The 23,219-nt window shown below is 40.9% G+C and overlaps 1 protein-coding gene across 17 annotated transcripts in view; it reads right to left on the minus strand.

The window, feature by feature from the left end:
- LOC110542926 (selection and upkeep of intraepithelial T-cells protein 10-like) overlaps window positions 1-23,219 on the minus strand; it is a 102,949-nt gene that overhangs the window by 13,288 nt on the left and 66,442 nt on the right. For 14 of the 17 annotated variants that reach the window (XM_060366162.1, XM_060366161.1, XM_060366152.1 and 11 more), the window contains 5 exons: window positions 19,633-19,713; window positions 15,230-15,511; window positions 10,976-11,149; window positions 10,149-10,253; window positions 6,708-6,830 (listed from right to left, as the gene is read on the minus strand). In XM_060366162.1, coding sequence (XP_060222145.1) covers window positions 6,708-6,830; window positions 10,149-10,253; window positions 10,976-11,149; window positions 15,230-15,511; window positions 19,633-19,708 — 760 coding nt within the window. In that variant the 5' untranslated portion in view covers window positions 19,709-19,713. The remainder of the gene's footprint in view (window positions 1-6,707; window positions 6,831-10,148; window positions 10,254-10,975; window positions 11,150-15,229; window positions 15,512-19,632; window positions 19,714-23,219) is intronic. The other 3 variants (XM_060366165.1, XM_060366163.1, XM_060366164.1) reach the window with 3 other exon arrangements.

Here is a 23,219-nt window from a genome sequence, read left to right on the forward strand (position 1 = left end):
GGGTCACACCAAGGTACTTTATGTCCTTTGTGGCTATTGTGAAGGGTGTTGTTTCCTTAATTTCTTTCCTTAATTTCTTTCTCAGCCCTGACAGACTAAGATCAGAAAGGAGAGGAGAACCTCCCCTATTAGTGGACTTGGGGAGTGGCATGCAAGCAGAGGGAGGAGGGAGGGTGGGATTGGGAGGGGAGGAGGGAGGGGCTTATGGGGGGATGCAGAATGAATAAAGTGTAATTGATGAAAAATTTTTAAAAAAAAGGGAAAAAAAATAATTTAAGAACCTTAAATGACTTTCAAAAAGTGGAGGAAAACATGGAGTTAGTCAATTGGCATGGAGCACGTCTCGCCCCTGGGGGCAATGGTCTCCTGAACCTACTCAGACCTCGGACACCACCACTGCTAGTTCTAGAACTGATGCAGGATGTTCCAACGAGGGGGTTAAGGCTTCTCATAATATTTCCTATAAGCCCACACCTGTTTGTCTATATCCCCCATTTTTATTCATTATTAGCCAGATAGAGCCAAGAATGAGCTTGAAAGTGTCCAAACCCCAAAAATCTCATCTAGAGACCAGCAAGAGCAAGGACTGCTTTCTCTGTTCTGGGCTGCATGCCCCAGTGCAAGTAGCCTTGCAACTGTCACTTCTGCTACCTGGTGGCTAGGTTTCCGCACCTGGAATTCTTCGCCATGCAAATGAAGCATTCCCTTCACCTCCACTCCAGCCAAGCATATACCTCCATCCCCCAAACTCCTATCCACTTTGCTAAGGTTGATATAGCCTTATGTTCCTCAATAAAGCAGAGCTGTTTCATTGAAAGCCATCTTAGATAGAGCTCACCCAATAACTGCCTAATCAAGATCCTGTTAACCCCCCCTCCCACCTGACTAAGCTTCATTCCTTCAAGTCCAGCACCTGTGCACACAGTATTCGGATACTCTGAGACCAGAAACAGAACCTGAACTGACTCTGGTGCCCATGTGGATTCAACAGGACGCTTGGTTCAAGCAGAGAAGGGTGCGTGCCCCCGGCCTTTAGCCCAGCCCAAAGGGCCTTAAGTATCCACAATGTCAGTCTATCTTTTCTTCTTTGTTTTTGGTTTACCCATCTAGTTGGGTTCAAACACTTTGAAAGAACAACTGGAGCCTCTCCAGGGCACTCTCTGGTGTTGGCAGGTCCCTAAACCTCTGCCTGAACTCCCAAAATCTCATATCTTTTTTTCTCTTCAAAAAAGAAAATTGGCTATAAAGTGACAAGTAAATAAATACCACTCAGGTTGGTTGCAGGAACTCCTAAAATCTTCAAGCAGGCTGGTGTTTTAGAAAAGGATAGTCCCCTGAAGCTGGAAGGCTGCAGGAATGTTCTTTTTTGGACTAGACATTTCTTTTCATTTTCTATCACAGAAAACAACTCATCACATTTAAAAAAAAGTGAGGAAAATACATGCCCTTTTAAAATCGCATGGAATAAGACTCAGCAAGATGCAAGGCTCCTCGTTTTGGGAGGAGGTCCTTCAGATAGTACCATGCATGGCCATGGGTAACATTTATAGTCTTGATTCATGGACTGGAGTCATTTCTCTCACCTGAAGCAGGAACACCCAAGAAGGGAAAATTCCTTCTCCCCATTCCCTGCCTCTCATAGCCATAATCCACCAATGTGTAGGACTGCTTAGAAGGAGACCCACTGAGAATGTTGTGCCCCTCAGCCAGGCGAGTCTGGGGATCCGGGCCCTATTCCAGACCCCACAGCACCTAAACAAGAACTCAAAACCATATACCCACTCCTACCCCTTACACCCCCTCAGAGGCAGTAGGACACAAGCCCTCAGTCCCATCTGCTTCTCCCCCTTGCCCACCAAGCCTATGCTCTACAGGACTTAATTACCAACTGACATAGGGAGTATGGCTTCCCCTCCCCTCTCTCCCCCGGCTAGCAGATCCCCCTAAAAACCGAGGAAATGCCATGTAATCCCTCGGCTTCCTACCACTAGTCCTGTACCAAACAGCAGTTTTGCAGTCTATGTGATTCTGTTGCAAAAGTGGAGAAAATACCAATTAATTCCCGGCTAACTCCAACTCCCCCTCTACTCATGACTCCGATAAGGGCCCAGAATTCCAGACATTGTCGCCTACTATTAACCCCCCATGAAATAAACCATTGGTATCCATACCAAGCCAAGGATTTAGCACTCAGACAGGCAGTAAAGGAAGATAGCATTCATGCACCTTGGACAAACTCCCTCTTACAGAGTCAAATTTGTGCCTTCAACACGCCCCAGGATTAGTGGGATATCTGCCGCTCCTCTCTGCCCAGTCCAATCTTTTTACCGTGGAAAGCCTTCTTCGAGGATAAATGTCTCCAGCAAGTCAGGGGAAATCAGGACCAAAATAACATCTCATGGGGATTTGATGAACTTTTGGCCAGGGAGCTCCTCCCAACTCCCACAGGAAAGCATTGGCCTCTCTCAAGGGAGAAACTTGAAGCCCTCACATATGTAGTAAAAAAGCATCTTTTACTACAACATATTTGTCCCCCCCCCAAAGTCCGTAGAACACCCCTCTGTTCACTATAAAAGAGAGATCAGGGAATAGAGACTGCTGCAAGATTTAAGAGCGATTAATAAAACCATGGGAGTCTGGGGTTCTTCTTTCCAGAGGGAGCTGCCCCATATCTCAGCCATACTTGTCAATGTCTCTTTATTGGATATAAGCATCAAAGACTGTTTTTTGTTTGTTTGTTTGTTTTCTATTCCTCTCCACCCTCAAGACCATGAACTCCTCACACTTTCAATACCTCCCATTAACAATTCAGGTCTGGCCTTTCTGGACAGCTCTTCCTGAATGGACAGCTCTTCCTCAGGAACTGGCTAACACTCCCACCCTCTGCCAGAAGGCTGGGGCCACTGCTCTAAAAACTTACTTAGAAAAAGGACTCAGTATATATCATTACAAGGGTAACATCCTGGTGTGGGATGATTTTTCCACTTTCCCCTCCCAACTTAAAGACTGATAGCTACCTACCAGTTAGTGGTGACCCTAACTGGCAGGGTCCTGGCTCTTCCTGTCCACAAGCCCCTCTTTGACCTCCCAAAAGGAAATAAAAGCCACTCCTTTCCATGAACACTCTTTCTTGAAACAATCCAAGCTCTAAATTCTGTCATTGTGGCCCTAAAAGACATGGTTCTTGTTATACAAGAATCAACAATGCCCATACTGCTTATCTTAAATTCCTCCCAACATTTGTGGGAGCCCTGTATCAACCCCAGCACTCCACACCCTGGTGGGGAGTGCACCTAGAATTGTATCTGAGGTGGATACACTCACTACTAAATTAAAAATGCCAGGGAGAGAGCTGTACAATCCTTGGGGAAATAACCTGGTATTTTGTCACCCCTTTTTTTAAATCTCTCTGATATTCAGTGGCTTCTCAAAAATTTCTTCTTCTTTGCTATTAGCTTAATAGGATTTCTGGAACAAATTGGTAACCAGTACCCTTAAAAGAATGGGCTTCTGCCCCCCGACCCTGTTGTGGTAGTTTGCCTCCCCCCAATATCTTTAAATAAAAGCCCATCACCAGGCCCCTATCACCCAGTTCAAAGAGCTGGCTCATCACAGCCTCTGTCCAGCAAGCAGAGGAATTCCACTCACACACATAAACACACAAATGCCCACTTCCCTCACATCCCTCTTGCTCAACTATGGAGGATAATAAAAACATGCTCCTCCTGTGCATTCCTTATTACTGCCGCAGCTTTACAAGCCATGGGAAATAACCTGCAAGGTCTCAAATCCAAGGCCCTATGGCAAATCGATGTCATCCACATTTCCCAGTTTGGCAGACAAAAATATGTTTGTTTGTTTGTTTGTTTTTTTACCATTGACACATACTCGCATTTCATATGGGCTACAGCACAAATGAGAGAAAACTCAAAAAGGTTAATTCACCATATGTTCTTCAACTTTGTCATCAGGGGCATTCCTCAACAGATAAAAACTGACAATCATCTGTCCTGCCTTTACTGGCTCCCAATTAAAAACCTTCTGCTCACAATGGGAAATGCCCACCACACAGGGATTCCTCACAACCTCCTGGGCCGAGGGATAATAGAAGGAACACATCAACCCTAAAAGTTCAACTTATAAAACAAAAAGCAAACATCTACACCCATAACATGTAATTAATGACAGCTCTGAGTACCCTAAATATATTTAATATTGACGAGAGCTCAAAACACCCTTCCATCTCCCTTCCTTGGTACACACCAGGATTAACTCTTCCTATCCTAGTATGATAGCACTATCCCTTGGGTGGGATTTGAGAGGGACTAGACCATTTCTTTACAACCAGAAGGAGTTTCTCTTGTATTTTTCCACAGGACCAGCCTAGGCCTATTTGGAGCCCTGCCAGAAATATGGGACACCACTCCACCAACTAAGAAGATGCCTTGCCTCTTGCTGATGGATCAAGGACAGAGGAGGCAGAGGAGACACTACCCCCGATGGTACAACAAGACCGTCTGGTGGGACATCCATGATCTGGTGGCCACTGTTGAGGCCATGTGCCTTCCACAGGATTCCCTTTCTTCTTATGGCTGTATTTATTAGTCTTCATTCTAACCTTGCTACTGCCCAGCTTCTTTCTACTCTTCCAATACTCACCACTGGAGATTCTTTGCTAGGGAAACCTACAACAGACACAACAAAAGCATGGGGACCCAGGACTGCCCACTTGAAGGATGCTGGAAAGTATTAAGATTCCTCTACATCTTGATTCCATCTCCACTACCCTCAGCCTTTTTCCCTGCTTTCCCTACTGCAACACAGGTGACTGCCTCTAGGAGGCTTCCATATATGGAGGTTGCAGACTCTGGGGGTGCTGAACTGAATCCACATGTCATGGTGGCACCATGCTCCCCAACCTTAAAACTCATTTTCAGCCTCCCATTAGTAATCCCTGGGATGAACAAAGGTGAATGGGGGTCACAGGTAAGCTCTACCCTAATGCTATGCTAAATACCCCATAGCCTGCCTACACATCTCTTGACAGCTTAACTCTTTCTCCAAATCAGTCTTTGCTCACATTAAAATTCTTCAATCAAGAATCAAGCTCAGAAGGTACCCTTTCCTGGCAACAATACATCCAATATACAGTTGACTTCCTTTCCCTAACCACCCACACCAACTCTTCTCAATGCTTCCTTTGCACGTCCCTCTCTGGCTGCTATTGGCAACTGTTCCCATTAACATCTCACTACATGAACCCATGAACCCTTACCCACACAAAAGTTATAAGATATTTCTATTTTCAATCTACCCCTCCCCTTTTGCCTTGTAGGACCCTTCTCAAGATTTCGTACTACATTTTCCTGTAACATCCCTGTCACCAAGCCAATATGCTCAAACACACACACACACACACCACTCTTCTCTGGTATTATAACACTACCAATTCCTGCATTAAACCACTTTTTCAAGGTTTCTGCACCCTCATAATGATTGTTCTCTGGATTTATCTCTATGAGGCTGGAGAACTTGCTTTACAGAAGGAAACAGAAAGAAAAGAGAGATCTCCACCTCTCTGTACAACAGACTGGGTCTCACTGTCTCACTGGGTGCTCCATGGGAACTGCTAGAACAACCCTCATCCAAATACACCATCTGGCCAGCAACTTCCTGGACAAGCTTGACCTGGTGATGGCTATGCAACCAATAGCACTCAAACCCTCTGGTACCTTGACTCCTTGGCTTCCTTGACCCAAGACTGGCCATTGGAACCCTACTCCTCCTGGCACCTTGCTGCATCCAATTTATAAAATGGCAGATAAGTAGCATTGCGAAAATCACTGCCAATTGGGTTCTGGTTCAATACTAAACTGTTTCCAACATAGAGGCTGATGACGTAGATGACACCTCTCTTTTATAAAAAAGGAGGAGATGTGTGGCAAGTGAGCCATGAGACCCGGGGAACTGGCCTGGAGCAAGTGTGAGATCAGCACATGTCAAAACCCTACAAATCTCCTCTTGAGACTGGAGGGAGTAAGGATTGCTCCCTTCCTTTTCTGGGCCTGCATTTCCCAGTGCACGAAGCCTTGCAACCCCCTACCTTTGCCACCCTCGGTATAGTCATGCATCCTTGTGGCCAGATTTCAAAACATGTCTAACAAGCACCATTAAAATTCTTTCCATGCAAATGAAGCATTCCCTGAGCCTCAGCTCCAGCCAATGAGGTACATCCACCCTCAGAACCCTTACCATGTCTTTAAGGTTGATATAGCCCTTATGTCCCCCCCACCCCCAATAGAGGAGAGCTGTTTCACTGAAAACTATCTTGGAGAAGGATTTTTTTCTCTCTCTCTTTCTATCACACCCCCCCACCTAGCTAAGCTTCATTCCTTTAAATCTAGCATCTGTGCACAAAGGTGCCTTGACACCCCAAAGGAAGAAGCAACCTGGGCAACAAATCTACTGAACACTTAGCAAGTCCTGTCTGAATCCTAAAATGCCACAATCTGCACATGAAGGCAAAGAAAGATAGCAATAACCAATTTTAAAATTGGTTTTTAAATAACCAATTTTAAAATTTTAAAAGAAAGATAGCAATAACTATTTTCCTCCAGTTTCACCAAGTGAAGATTAGATTCATAGGGATTCAGGTAAAGAGACAGGCGACTCATCCTTGGGGTACCTACCCCCGCTGCTTAACTTACTGTTTAAGGTCCAAAGTAGAAACAAAATGAGCACAGTGAAAAATAGCATCATCACAGACAAGATTATGCATATGTCCCACAGCCAATTACCATACAATGGGTATGCATCATCCAAAATAGAAGCTGGAAAAAAAAAAGAAAGAAATGTTAAAAATATTTTTAAATAAGTAAAATAGAGACATGGAAATATGCATAAATTAAGAAACTGGCTCACAAGACCCTAGTCAACATGAAAGAGGAAAAGGAGGCTTTAAGTAGCCTTCATTTTCTCGTCAAAGTTTAGGCCACATATTCAAGATTTTATGACAAAGTTTTGCAATTTGAGGGAGTCAAAGGGTTTTGCAGGTTGGTCTGAGCCATATGTGTAAACTGTAAGATACTGTTATTTTTACTCATTTACCGACAGGTAGCTATGAATAACATCTTCTTGGTTATTTTTATTCTCTGGTTTAGGAGAAGCCAAAGAAAGACGTTGCAGAAAAAGCACAGAGAAAAATACATCAGTCCACAGGCCACACATACACACATACACGCACAAACACACCAATACAGCCCGTATAACATTGGATGTGTGTCCTTCACATACCAGAGGTCAATGTACCAGAGGTCACAGCTTTTTAAAAATATTTTTTTATATTTTTTTCATAATTTATTTATTCTGTAAACTGATTGAAGTCCCCTGGATCCTCTTCCTCCATGGCCTGGCAAGGCCACATCACCAGGGGTGAGTGATCAAAGAGCAGTCAACCTACTCCATGAAAGAGGCAGGCCCTGCTCCCCTTACTCAGATATCCACATGGATACTGAGCTGCCAATTGGCCACATCTGAGCAGGGGGTCTAGGTCCTTTCCATGCCTGGTCCTTGGTTGCTGCATCAGTCTCTTCATGCAGGACCCCCTGGGCTCCTATCCTTCAGTATTGTTGGTCTCCTTGTGGGACTCCTGTCCCCTCCATGTCCCTCTGACCTCTTCTTCCATAAGACTCCCTGCGCTCTGCCCAAAGTTTGGCAGTGAGTTTCAGCATCTGCTTCCATACCCTGTTGGGTAGAGCCTTTCAGAGGACCCTGTATAGTAGGCTCCCATCCTGTTTCCTCTCTTCCACTAATGTTTGTGTCTATACTGTTTGCCATCCTGGATGAGATTTAAGCATCCTCCCTAGGGTCCTCCTTAGTGTTTAGCTTCTTTAGGTCTGTAGATGGCTGTCCTATATTATACAGCTAATATCTGCTTGTAAGTGAATGTATAACATGTGCGCCTTTCTGTTTCTGGGTTACTACTCAGGATGATCTTTTCTAGTTCCATCCATTTGCCTGCAAATTTCATGATTTCCTTGTTTTTAATAGCTGAGTAATATTCCATTGTGTCTCCTCTTCTGCAATAATCCATGAGCCTGAGGAGGAGGTATGCTGCTTGGGAATGACCATTCAGACAACTTTTATGTTCTGCACCTTGATCTCTGTGTTCATCGTCATCTACTGAAAATAGGAGTTTGTCTGATGAGGGCTAACTGCTGCAGAACCTGAGCCCATGCCGTGTGTGATAGCTGTGTACACAATGCATCTGATCTGATATCTGAAGTCCAGTTCTTTTTTATTATGTTTGATTTCCTACTTCATGTTTCTGCTAAGTTATTCATCTTTAAGTTCAATTAGGTATAATCAAATCTATATAGACATTCTACTTGGTCTTTCATTGTTAGTATTTTAAGTCCATTCTTTCATTTCATTTTCAAATAAAAAAGACACATTTAATATGCTTAATATACACAGGAAGCCCAGACCATGACTGCCAATTTTGAAACTCTAAGCTTTTTAGATAATTACCCCTCAAATACCCAACAGGAAAGCCCATCAAGTGTCTTTGTCTTCAAATTTTGCACAAAATTTATACCAGTAAAAAGTTGCAATCTTGATCAGAAAGAATAATTTCTAAATTCTTTCTTTTTGCAAAAATTCAATTTTTATTTCATATGTATGAGTATTAGAGGTCAGAGCAGGTCTTCAGAATCCCTAAAACTGTAGTTAGAGTGAGTTATGGGCTGCCGTGTAGATGCTGGATGAGAATCTGTATCTACTGCAAGAGCAGCAAGGGATCTTAACTACTGTGCCATCTCCCCACTCCCTAAATTCTGTTCTTCATTGTATCCCATGAGATGCACTGTTTTACTTAGCAAAAGGAAATTTGTACACACTATTTCAGGATTCATTACTTTGCCCCACCCAGATGAATATGGGTTTTTATGTTAGACTCTTCCTTAAGAGGGTTTTAAGAATTAGAGTTAGTTTATTTAATCCTGATACAAACTTTAAAATCAGGGTATCAGGAATCTTACAGAAACATAAAAACAGAGAAAAAGGAGAGAGAATGGGAAATAAAAAATTCTTATATATTTATTTTTTCTATTACTCAAAATATTATTCTTGCTTTCTTGGTGGCAAAAATAACTTTAGAGTCACATGACTGTATAAGCATTAGATGGAGAGAAAGATGTATTGCAATCTGAAAGCCTGGTTGGGGGTATTTAAAGTATTCCATAGTGCTAGAAGTTAGTTATATCTTCCATACTTTTATACACTATTGCTATTTGTCCACTGACTCTTGGAGAAATTTCCTTTGAGTGGATTTATTTAGGATTTGAGGCTTGTTTTATGATCTGCAGTGAAAAGATAGAATATGTTTCATTGGTATCTATCCTGAAATATAATTGGAAAGGAGCACATCTGTATCTAATTTCTGATATAATTTTATAGACGAGTATAAATTCCTCACAAATCATAGCTAGATCGTTTGCTTTACTTTGACAGTCACTGTTTCTATAAAATACTTCCTGTCATCCACAATGAAATGAAAGGTATTTCTAAATTCTCAGGTATTATACTATACACAGTGTATGTTATAATATACAGTACTTTCAAATAGTCTGTAAATACATACCCAAGAAAACCAAACATCACCTTTCAGAAGTCTTGAAAAATAAAAGTGAACTCAAATAGGAAAAAAAAAAAAGGTACTTTTTATCATTAATTATCAGAAGGGGTCACTAAACCAAAAGTATTTTTAATGTTTATAAATTGTTGGCTTAGTGTAAGTGATAAGTAACATCTACATTGGGCTTTGTCAAAATAAATAAATAAATAAATAAATAAAAATGTTTGTACATGAGGGATTAAATGAAGGCCAGACCTGGAGAAATAAAGCTTTTCATTGTTGTACACAAAACTATAACTATGAGTATGAAGATATAAGCAGTCATGATAGAAGCCTAAAACTTTAGAAAATATATAATTCCAAGGACAGCACTTGAGACGTGACATCACTGAGATGTCACTGAAACCACGACTGCTACTGTTGTGACAAAGGCTATTCAGCTTTATATAAATAGATGAGAAGGCACTGGGCAGAGGAGAGGCAAAATGCCAGATCCCATTCCAGTCCCACTCACCTCTGCTCCTGAACTTTAAGTAGAGAGGGAGGAAGGCAATATACAAAACTAACAGTAGAAACTCACAGGTAAGCTCATAGCCAAGTCTCATTTTCTTCTTCCAATCTGAAAAAGAGGCAGCAAGAATATTTAGGATTCTAGGGCTTTGGGGAATGCATTGGAACAGCAAAAGAAATGCTGAATATGGGCAGTACATTAAAAATAGCGGTACTATATCTATTAATCAGGGATAAAGCCTCATGTGCAAGACTTTTAGGGTTAAGATTGGAGTCAGGGTTAGGAATTTTTAGTGAAGAAATAAACTTAGAATTTGAACAAGCTAAGATTTGTGGTCATTTAGGCTGAAAACAGAACAGGCTTAAAAACAATCAAATAATAAATATCTTCTCAGTTTCCTCATGACTTTGCAGTGTGTAATCAGACTGAAAATATGACTTGGACGCTGTGGGACCCAGTTCACTATAGCCTGGCCTAAGGGTTGTGGTTTCCTCACGGTAGGGTTTCTGTGAAACTCTGAGCTAACTGAAAGAGGAAGAATCTGCCTTGGAAACCAGGACGTCAGCAATTACAGTGACGTTCATTCACCCAGTAATGATGTCTCTGGAGGAATTCTTAGATCTTGGGGGCAATAGTGATTATAGCTGTACCCTTGCCCTGAAGAACCCCAAAGAAGGGAGGGTGGTGGCTTAGCCTGAGGATCTCTGAAGATTTTGAGACCTCCTTTGACAAAGAGTATTAAGGTGCACTAAAGTTCAGGGTTATACAATTTTGTATGCATCACATATGAATATTGGGTTTCAAGAAGAAATGATTTCAGAATTCCTTACCTTTCTTGAATTTAATATTCTTTTCTATGAAATGAGAAACAGAATTTTCTCTGGGACAAATAAAAACAAGTATTCCTCTGAGAAAATTAAGAAGGAGCATAATCATCAAATATATCATAGGCCATGGAAGTTTGTTTGACATCAAGGACATATACTCTGGTTTGAACAGGACATCTGAAAGAACGAACAGAAGAATCTGGTCTTATTAATTTGATATACATTTCCAAAGAAAAGATTCACATTACAGGCTAAGTAACCAGTTGGCAGATCCAATCACTGAGAAGCGTCTGAACAATAAAAGTTCTGACATGTCAGTGGATTTAATCTACTGATAGACTCATAATTTGATGGCAGTTCTGGAATATGGAAAAAAATGTTAGGAAGAGGGGGCAGTTGGATAAAGTAGGCAACTGGGGACATGCTTTTGAATGGTACATTGTGTGCTTGCTCCACACCTAACTGCCTTTTTCTGACAATCTTGATAGTTGGTTATTATTTGAAACTGAGATTATCTAGGTGCCTGAAGATTAAAGGCTCAGGGAATCTAGGGCCTCTTGCCACAGTGCCTGAAGATGGCCACTAAGGCAGCTGTGAAAAGGAGGTAAGGCAGTCAATCATTTTTTTCTATTAAATAGCTTGATATTCTAGAGACATTTGTGTCCTTTAATCTGACTGTCAGAGTATTGAAACAATGTGCCTGCAAAGAATGGAGATTTCCCCAGGAATCTTACTCAGAAAAGAAAGTTTCCAGTCTAAGGGGAAACTTATCTCCCCAAAACAGATATTGCACATAGATCTAGCAACTTGTCAGACTACTTTGTAGGGTGAAACTGAAGCCCAGACAATGATGGTTCACTTGTGGTAGTCAAACACCTTGACCAAGACTTTTTAGATGTATATATCCTTGGCTACATATTTGAACTTTAATTTCACTTCAGTCTCCTGAACACGGACTTGGCAGAGTGACTAGATCTTTTTGTCCTTCTCCCATAGTAGTCATGTGAAGTAAATCTCCCTTTGCTAATTTTCTCTATTAACTTAGCTATTTGAAGTAGTTCTTTAGCACAGACTTTAACTTTCAATTTTAGTATCAGGTTTTCTCTTTCCACCATATGGGTCCCAAAAATTGGACTAATGTAGGAAGGCTTTCTACCTGATTAGCCATCTTCCCAGCCCTTCTAATAAAGTAAAATATCATAGCTATTCCTTCATTCAAGTCTGTACTATTCTGGGACTAATAACTTCCAAATATTGTTTCTTCCTCTGAGTCCAGTTTCATTAACTAAGAGCCCTCCTCTACATCTATACTACAAAGTACAGAGTAGAGTGAGGCCCTTAGGTACACATTTTATTTCTTCAACAGCACTCTTCCATGAATAATTGAGTTTTATAATCATGCTTCTTTACTTACAGTTATATTAGACACTTTCATCACTGTAACAAAATGACTCTGAGACTCAATCTTACACCCATCAGAATGGTTGAAATCAAACTCAAGTGACAGATCAGCCTGGCAAGGATGTAGTGCAAGAAAAACATTCCTCCATTGATGGTGAGAGTATAAACTTGTACAGCTACTTTGGAAATAAGTTCAGTGATTTCTCAGAAAATTGAGAATAGATCCCAAGACCTCAAGACCCAGCTATACGACTACTGGGCATATACCCAAAGGACCCTCCATCCTTCCACAAGGACACTGGCTAAAATATGTTCATATTTGATGAGTATTATTCATAATTGCCAGACATGGAAAACAACCTAGATGTCCCTCAACCAAAGAATAGATAATGAAAATGTGGTACATTTGCACAATGAAGTACTACTGGCTGTAAAAAACAATGACAAATTTGCACACAAATGGGTGAAACTGGAAAAGATCATCCTGAGTAAGGCAATGCAGACCCAGAAAGACAAACATGGAATCTACTCACTTCTAAGTGGATGTTAGCCACACACTAAAGGATGATCAGGCTACAATCCACAGATCCAAAGATGCTAGGTAGCAAGGAAGGCTCAAGGGAGACACATGGATCTCACTGAGAAAGGGGAATAGAGTAGACATCCTGGGTGAATTGACGAAGACTTGACGGGGCTTGGGGTGTCCACGGGAACAGCAGGGATCAGGTGGGGCAAAGACAGTGTGAGAGAGCACTGGAAGACACAGTTGGAATTTGGGTGGGCATCTCTGGGACAAGCTAAAAACTTATGGAGATGAAAATTCCCAGGAATCTTTGAGGGTGACCCTAGCTAAGACTTCTAGAAATGGGGTATGTGGAGCCTGAATCTGCCATTTCCTGTAATTATGCAAGACTTTCAATGGAGGGATTGGGACACCACCCTGACCACAAAAACCTTCAACCTGCCCTTTGCCCTGCCTACAAGATTTTCAGAGGTAAAAATGAAGCAGAAGTTGAGGAAATGACCAAGCAATGACTCACCATCCCACCCCTGACACTCATAACTATATTCTGCTACACTTGCAGACAGGAGCCTAGCACAATCATCATCAGAGATGCTTCACTCTGCAACTGGTGGAAGCAAATGCATTAGACAGAGCTTGAGGAATCCTGTGGAGTCAGAGGAAGGACCGTAGGAGCCAGACGGATCAAGTACACACACACACACACACACACACACACACACACACAAAATTACAGAATCAACTAACCTGGTCCTGGTCCTGGTCCCATATGAGCCAACAGAGACTGAACCACCAGCCAGGAGCATGCATGGCACTGACCTCCTTGTATATAGGTAACATTTGTGCAGCTTGGTCTCCATGTAGAACTCCTAACAACAGAACAAAACAAGAGCCTACAGACTGGGAAAAGATCATCACCAACCCTACATCTGACAGCAGGCTAATAGCCAGAGTATATAAAGAACTCAAGAAATTAAACACCAACAAACCAAATAATTCTATTACAAAACGGGTACAGAGCTAAACAGAGAATTCTCAACAGACTAATATTGAAACACTTATAGAACTGCTAAATGTCCTTAGTCATCAGGGAAAGGCAAATCAAAATGACTCTGAGATTCCATCTTACACCTATCATCATGGCTAAGATCAAAAATTCAAGTGACAACACATACTGGAGAGGAGAAAGGGGGAACCACCTCCATTGCTGGTGGGAGTGAAAATTTGTACAACCACTTTGGAAATAAATCCAGCACTTTCTCACAAAACTGGGAATACTGCTACCTCAAGACCCAGCCATACCAATACTGGCCATCTACCCAAAAGATGCTCCACCACTCAACAATGGCATTTGCTCAACTGTGTTCACAGCTGTTTTGTTCATAATAGCCAGATGGTCCTCAACTGAAGAATAGATACAGAAATTGTGACACATTTACATAATGGACTACTACTCAGCTATTAAAAACAAAGAAATCGTGAAAATGGCAAGCAAATGGATGGAACTAGAAAATATCATCCCAAGTGAGCTACCTCAGAACCAGAAAGACAAGCATGGTATATACTCACTTAGAAGTGGATATTAGGTATATAATATAGGATAAGCATACTAAAATCTATGGATCTAAAGAAGCTAAACAACAAGGAAAATCCTAGGGAAGATGATGAAGTCTCATTCAGAATGGCAAACAGGATAGACACCAGAAGAGCTGAAGAGAGGAAACAGGATGGAAACCAACCAAAGATGTCCTCTGAAAGGCATCACCCAACAAGGGATGGAAGCAGATGCTGAGACTCATAGCCAAACTTTGGGGTAAAGCCCAGGGAGTCTGATGGAAAAAGAGGATAGAAGGACCTGGAGGGGACAGGACCTCTACAAGGAGACCAACAAAGCCAAAATATCTGGGCTCAGGGGTCCTGCAGAGACTGACGCATTAACCAGGGATCACTCATTGAGAGGACCTAGACTCCCTGCACAGATGTAGCTCATAGTCAGCTCAGTCTCCCTATGAGTTCCTAAGTAAGGGGAGCAGGGGCAGTCTTTGACCTGAACTCTGTTATCTGCTCTTTGATCACTTCCCCCTTATGGTGTGGCTTTGCAGGCAAGAGAGGAAGTGGATCCAGGAAGTACTGATGAGACTTGATAAGCTAGGGTTAGATGGCAGGGGAGAGGGACACCCCCCCCCCAGTGAACTACAGGAAAGGCATGGGGGAGGGAGGGAGGGAGGGAGAATGGGACTGGGAGGAGATGAGGGAAGGGATACAATCAGGATATAAAATGATTAAATTTTAAGAAAGAAAAAAATATTAGCAAATTATTAGCAAAAACTTACCCGGTAGGACAATACTTTTCTTTTTCTCCTGCTTAGTAGTTACATTGTAAATGGAGCAAGTAATGGGACCATGTGTTCTGTTCTTTAGAAGAATACTGCTCTTCAAATACAATAATCCAGCTTTGTCCTGCATGTCAGATGTTGATGAGTGTGAGATTATGTTCCCCTTGCTGTCTTTCCATATCATCTCAGCAGGTGGAATCAAACTTCCTGAAGCACACTCGACCAGCACGCCTTCTGTATCCGGAACCTGAATGTTAATCTCTACATTCAAGCCCATAGCTAGGAAGAGGAGAAATATGGCATTATTATTGGTAGTGTGGATTCAAGATCTGAGAATCTTGTGGAAGTGCCCATTCTCAATGGGCTCCCACCTGTGTCTCATATGTGGGCAGCCACAATTAGGGAAAAAACAATACTTCAATGTAAACACAAGCAGGGAAGATACAAAAATACAATCTCAGAAAAACTGATACATCAGACTTCACGAAATTTAGTAATTTTTGTATATCACAATAAGGGCAAAAAGAGAAAGTCACAGACTAAAGATATCCATACTATATCTGAGAAAGGAACCGTGGTCAAAATAGATGAAAGGCGCTGTAAATCAAGTTTTATTTTCTAAAATTGGAAAAGAGTAGAAGATGAATTTAATTTAAAGAGATATCCTAATGACCAATAAGTATATGCAAGGATGTTCAATATAATCAGCCATCAGAGAAATGCAAATATTTTACCTCCCACTGCAATGTTGAAGAAGTAGAACAAGGACTGACGGACATTGCCACAGATTGGAAAACAGAGGACTCTTTTTATATGGAAAAGTGTCAGTATCTACTAAAGTTATATATACACCTATGTTCACAACCCAGAAATTTTTAGTAAATGTTCACATATTTTCAGAATATTAATGACATGATTAATCATAATAGGCCCAAAACTCAAAGTAATAAAAATAATACAAAAAATACAAATGTTAATACTGAAAACAAATGCAAAAGAAAAAACTTCTACTGTGTTATTGCTGTGAAGAGACATCATGACCAAGGCAACTCTTACAAAAGAAAGCATTTAAGTGGGGGCTTGCTCACAGTTTTAGAGGGTTGGTCCATGATCACCATGGTAGAAAGTAGACAGGCATATTACTGAAGCAGTACCTGAGAGCTTTACATCCTATTAGCAGACAGCAGGCAAAGAAAGAAGCTAAGCCTGCTGGGCTTTGAGGTTTCCCTCAAAGCCCACCCCCAGGACACCCCACCTCCAAAGAGGTCATTCTTAATCAGTCCTTGGTAGCTAAGCATTCAAATCTATGATCCAATGGGAACCATTTTCATTCAAAACACTGCTATGGGCAATAATTGTTGCTAGTATTTCTCAAATTTAAGATTATAAAACTGTATAAATAAGAACAATTTCTGTTTTGGAAAAATAGCAGAACTAGGTAAATCAGAACAAATGAAACACGTACAAGTTATCAGGAAAAATGCACAAGTTAGTTGTAAAACAATAATTAGACCATTAGTACTTTTCAAATCAAGGGAAACAATATATCCAGAAGGACTGAAGAAAAATAAACCAATTTTACATAAAATATGCAAAGATGGAAACAAGTTAAAAAAATTTGAGTAATACAGAATGTAACAGAAACTGTAGTCACTAAAAGTTTTCTTTGTCAAGAAAAAAAAGTGGATACAAAGGGAAGAAGAAGATTAGATTCGTTCAAGCTGGTATGGCTGGAGATGTGAGGAAGAACATTAGAAGACACTGAACACAGAAGTAAAATAAGTTGGCAAATTTTATAACCTATTGCTTACAAATGCTTCCTTTTTAAACAAGGTTTATTATTTTTGGATTTTTAGTTTATTTTATGTGTGTGACTGGCTTGCATGTATGAATATGAACTATGTGTGTATCTGGTGCCTGCAGGGGTTAGAAGAGGACATGGGATCCTCCTGAGATTGGAGAACCAGACAGCTGGGAGCTGCCACGTGGATATTCAAAGTCAAAACCAGGTCCTCTGCAAGAATAAGTGCCTGAACCAGCGAGCTGCCTTCCAGCATTGAGTATGTGGAACTGAGCTCAGGTCTTCCACAAGAGCAGCAAGTGCTCTTAAACACAGCGCCGTTTCTCCATCCCCTCAAAATGTTCTCCTTTGTGTTATTGTTCTTTAAAATGCTTACAAATGAAACAGTAAAAACAAGATCTGAAGTTGTCAAAGTAAAAAAAAAAAAAAGAATATCAAACTTCTCTCGTATCATAAATGAATAATGGTGAATTATTTTGACCACTATACAGACTGTTAAAAATGGAATAATACAGTAATATTTATGAATCATTTTGTCCACTATAGAGATTATTATGAATGGAATAATACAGTAATATTTGTGATTAATCTATGGCAATGGAAGTTAGAATAATGGTCACTTTGCAAGAAGATCATACTATTGACTAGGAAAGGTTAAAACACCATTTTGAGTTGCTGAAAATATTCAGTACCTAAAGCTGAAGAATGAATTTGTGAATATACCTATAAGCAAAAATTCACTCTGTTGTAAACTTAATATACTCCACTGTGTGTTACATGTATCTCAAATCTAAAAGAAAAAAGAAAAACAATAAATCCAAAATAGAACCAAATTCAACCAGGTATTTCTACCTCTGCACTATTTTGGTATTTGCATCACCAGGTCTTGAACATAATCACTGACTCAAGTTTTCTGAACTAGTAAACTAGTAAACAAATAACAAAGTTTTTTTTAAACAGATTTTAAAAATTAATATATTAATACACATATTTAGAGTTCTTGTTGCCAAAACTCTAAGGGATGTAGTAATGAAAAATTATGTGAAATCTGCAACAACTTCCCTGATGAAGACAAACTCTAAAAGTGGATAAACTATAAAACTACTTCCCAAAATTAATCAAAAACCCAACAAAATAGGCAGCGACTGGAGGATCAAAACAGGGAAGCAAGTAGGTGCAGAGAGATGTTCAATGTATCTGCTTCTGTAACATTTGCTGATTGGGGAAAGGAACTAATTTTTTAATTTAATTTGTTTAATTATTTTACTTAATATTTCCTTTAAATAATTTAAGGCAATAGTTGGTGATCAGACTCGTCAGCCCAAAAGAGTGAAGATGATGTTGATCCAATACCACAATACCATCTCATTTTCAAGTGACTACAAGAACACAGAGGAAAAAAAAAAACAACTAGTGAGCAGTCCAGAGGCCAGAGCCAGGTGAGCTCTTTAGAAACCTCACTACAGAAGTCAATTCTGTGCATTACACTCCTGTAAAGACCACAAAAAAAATATTAAAAGTAACTATTCTAAGTAGAGACGGAGGTGTCAGTACTCTCTAGAGAGCTCAATCAAGTCAATAGAATGTATTTAAATCACAGAGGATTTTGCAGAAGTGCATGTGACCTGATAGATCAATAGTAAAATTTCATATACACACTTATACATATGTGAAGTTTCATATGCAGTAACTAAAATTACTGGCATTGAGCTTGTATATAATGGCTTGATGTAATAGTAAATCTTTCATTCTTATTTTAATGGTATAAGTATAGTTCCTCCCATTCAGATTTCCCACATTGCACTTGCTTTTTAGTCTTATCCTAAGTCCGGTTCATTTCTCCTGATGTTTCTATGTCTTCTCCTCCCAGATCCAATCTGCCTTTCTTCCTTTCTCTTCCCCTCACCAGACTAGAACATCTTGCCCTATTCTCTGCATTGCTCAGCATCGGCCAGTTGGCTTTATGGGAACAACAGAGAACAAATGATGACATGTTTACACAAACTTGAGACAGGAGATGCTTAGAATAAACATCACAATGCAATATCTGGATTGAAGCCAGATAGTGGGGTAGAAAAATCGGCATTTGAATGAACAAGGGTAATTGTATACATTTCACAAGACCATTATGCCAACATATTATGGTTTTTTAATATCCCCAGAGGAAAGTAAAGCCACCACCTCATCAACAAAATCTCTCTCCAGCAAACGGAGACTATGACTAGACACATACAGAGATCAAAAGTTTGTGGGGAGCACAACCCCGTAGGTGTATCTACAATATAGCTTCTGCTTCTATGGTTCGGGGAACAGAGCAGAAGAGGGGGTGGAAAAAAATTGTGCTGAGATAGTTTCTTCTAGAAATGGCTGCATAAATAAGACTAGAACAATGGCAACATCACCAGGCATATTAACACGGAAAGAGAATGTTTTTTCAGGGTCCCACACCAGACAAAGGGCACATGACCAGAAGACAGGGGATGACAAGGATGAAAGGGGAATAAGACACTGTTGGAGGAAAGTCATCAGAATGCCTTGGAAGCATTTATGAATGGTCAAAGAACAAATTTAATCAATCAAAGCGAGAGGGTTTCTCTACCTTGGGTGTGTACTGCAGTCTGTAAGAGAAGAAAGGCCATGAAGAATCCAGATAAACAGGAAACTGAAGGCTGCATCACACCTGAAAAATTAAATTGTAAACACGACATCAAAATTGGGGCAGTAAGAACCATGACAAGGGGGGAGTCCAAGATGGTGGCAACCAGCGTGTACCGTATCTGAGGTCCAGAGGCTCTGAGACTCTGAAATTGGTGAATGGAGGGGCAGCTGAAGCCAGAACATCAATATTGAGGCTTCCTGGGTGAGAGGGGACAATCTGTGAACTGGGACAGTTTGGATCAGGTCACTCTTGGATGTCTCCAGGGTCTGAGAGTAGTGAATATTCAAAGCCCCTGCACTTCCCCTTGCCCCAAGCACAGGCCTCCCTGCTTGGAGGAGGCAGCAGTAGTTGCCCCAAACAGGATCCTCCATGCTCAGTGACTGAGACGGCAGAGGCGGCTGCCCAAGTACAGGCCTCTCTGCCCGGTGACCAAACAGTGGACACCGCTAAGTTGATGGAGATCTTCTACACTTTCATTGCCCCTGAAGGCCCAAATCTGAGAAAAAAGAATAGGGGGGATACCTGTCCTTTCCAATTAAACCTGAAAGCAAAGGAGTGTACCTTTAAGTGAGTGCGTGCAGAGCCCCAGATCCAGGGTTCCTCTAATCTAGCAGCCAGACATCACACATCCTACCCACATCCCCCCTGTGGGAAACATAGAGATCCTTAGGACAGCGTTTTGAACACTGAAGCCCTATTCTGTGAGTCTTCCAGTGGGGTCCAAGCAAACAATTCCTGGAGCCAAGATGGTGCAATCTGAACACCTGGAGGACAGTATTACAGGCCTGTGGGCCACTGAGGCATTCAGGGCACCTGCACATGCCCATTGCACCTTTGAACAGCACCAGCACCCCAACCTTAAACTCCACCCTTCCAGGCATCTACATGCTCTAGGACCCTGTCTTTAAAGGCACACTTCCACGCACACTTCTGTACCTGCACACAAGCGCCTGCGACATTCCTCCCTTAGCTACAGCTGAAACACCAACATCCACTCTCGAACCGGTGGACCTCTCTCATATTCCTGATCAATACTCCAGACTCCAGAGAGAGAAGACAGTCTGAAGGAAGTAAGACTCCAGGAACAAATAGCGAAGTTACAGATAAGCAAATGACTAGAGGTTGGCATAAGAACACATCCATCCAGAAGCTAGAAACAACCTAATGTCCCTCAGTGGAGGAATTGATACAGAAATCGTACATTTACACAATGGAATATTACTCAGCAATTAAAAACAAGGAAATCATGAAATTTGCAGGCAAATGGTGGGAACTAGAAAAGATCATCTTGAGGGGGTATCCCAGAAGCAGACAGACACACATGGTATATACTCACTTATAAGTAGATATTAGCCATATAATATAGGATAAACATACTAAAATTTATATTCCTAAAGAAGCTAAACAACAAGGGAGGCTCTAGGGCAGATGCTCAATCCTCATTCAGAAGGACAAATGGGATAGATATTGGAAGGAGGAGAAGACAGGGAACAGGACAGGAGCCTACCACAGACAGCCTCTGAAAGACTCTGCTGATGGAGGTATCAGAGCAGAGGCTGAGACGCATAGCCAAACTTTGGGCAGAATGCAGGTAATCTTATGAAATAAGGAGATAGAAAGACTTGGAGGGTACAGGAGCTCCAAAAGGAGATCAACAGAGCCAAAAAATACTGAGCCTTGCAAAGACTGATACCCAAACCAAGGACAATGCATGGAGAGGACCTAAAACCCCAGCTCAGGTGTAGCCCAAAAACTCAGTCTCCAAGAGGGTTCCCTAATAAGAGGAGCAGAGGCTTTCTCTGGCATGAACTCAGTGTCAGGCTTTCTGATCACCTCCTCCTGGAAGGTGCAGCCTTGCCAGGCCACAGAGAAAGACAATACAGCCAGTCCTGATGAGACCTGATAGGCTAAGGTCAGATGGAAAGGGAGGAAGACCTCCTCTATCAGTGGACTGGGAGAGGGGCATGGGAGGAGAAGAGAGAGTGAGGATGGATTGGGAAGGGGATAAGAGAGGGAGCTATAGCTCATGGGATACAAAGTGAATTAATTGTAATGAATAAAAAATAAATAGTTTTTTAAAAAATAAAAATAAAAAAAGCAAGAGGGGAAAAATAACCATAATAGTACAGAGAAAAGTAACCAGAGACCATTCTGAAATCCTACCTTTTAAGAAAATTCCCCTTGCAAGGAGAAGTCTTAATGACTGTTAAAATTGCTTCAGAACAAAGTCAACCTAAATAATACTTTCAGAAGATCACAGAGCCACCAATTCATAGCATACATAAATATGACCCATGTAAATCAATAATGTGAATGTGAACTCAAGAAATCAGACACAAACAAGCCAAATATTCCAATTAAAAATGGGGAACAGAGCTGAGCAGAGAATTCTCAACAGAGGAACATTGAATAGCAGAAAAAAACTTAAAGAAATGCCCAACATCCTCAGTCATCAGAGAAATGCAAATCAAAACTACCCTGAGATTCCATCTCACACCCATCAGATCAAAAACTGAAGGGATGACACATGTTGGAGAGGTTGTGGAGAAAAGGGAAGCCTCCTCCATTGCTGGTGGGAATGTAACCTTGTACAACCACTTTGGAAATCAATCTGGTGCTTTCTCAGAAAGTTAGGAATAGTGCTACCTCAAGATCCAGCTATACCACTCCTGGGCATATATCTGAAAGATGCTCAATCATACAACAAGGACATTTGCTCAAATATGTTCAATCGATAATAATTATTATACATTCTGATATTGTGAAATGATTTCTATAGCCAAATTATTAAGATATGGATCGGCTAAAATAGCTACCTTTGTGGGGGTGATAAGAATATTTAAAAATCTACTGCTTTAGAGATTGCCAAGTACTCTATACACTATTATTAAGTATAATCACCCCATGCTATGCAGTGCTTACTTATCCTGTCTCACTGAAACTTTGTTCCTGTACTTTGCCTTGTATTGCCCAGTCCACACCCCTTGGCACCTAGCAAACACTCTTCTACACTCTGCCTATATGAGTTCAACTTTTATACATTATTTTATACATTGTTGTTCTGAGTTGAGATATTTCACTGAACACAATGTCACCAAGGTCCATGGGTATCGTCACAAATGAGAGGATTTTCTTCTTTTGAAAGGCTAAACTCTCCTTCAGCATTGTGAGTACACATATTTGTATGCCATATTCTTTCATTTATCAAGTGTCAGTGGATGTATTGTGTGGTTCCCATTTCTTTCAACTTGTGAATAGTGATGTATGAAGATGAAATGCAGGTGTCTCTTCAACAGATTGGTTTCACTTCCTCTGGATCATATAATCTCTTGATTCTCAAGCACGCACATCCATGTATTTAGAACCAATGAAATTATATGTAAGGAATTACAGTCATGATTTCTTAAAATTATCTTTGTTACTAAGGACAGTCTTGACCTCTGCTCTTCCTTTAAAATATAGTAATTATCTTACTCTTACTTTAGCCATACTCCTTCATTGTTATCAGGTGCTCAGAATGACGAGTG

This window comes from Meriones unguiculatus, chromosome 12, assembly GCF_030254825.1.
Source record: "Meriones unguiculatus strain TT.TT164.6M chromosome 12, Bangor_MerUng_6.1, whole genome shotgun sequence".
Classification (NCBI taxonomy): domain Eukaryota; kingdom Metazoa; phylum Chordata; class Mammalia; order Rodentia; family Muridae; genus Meriones; species Meriones unguiculatus.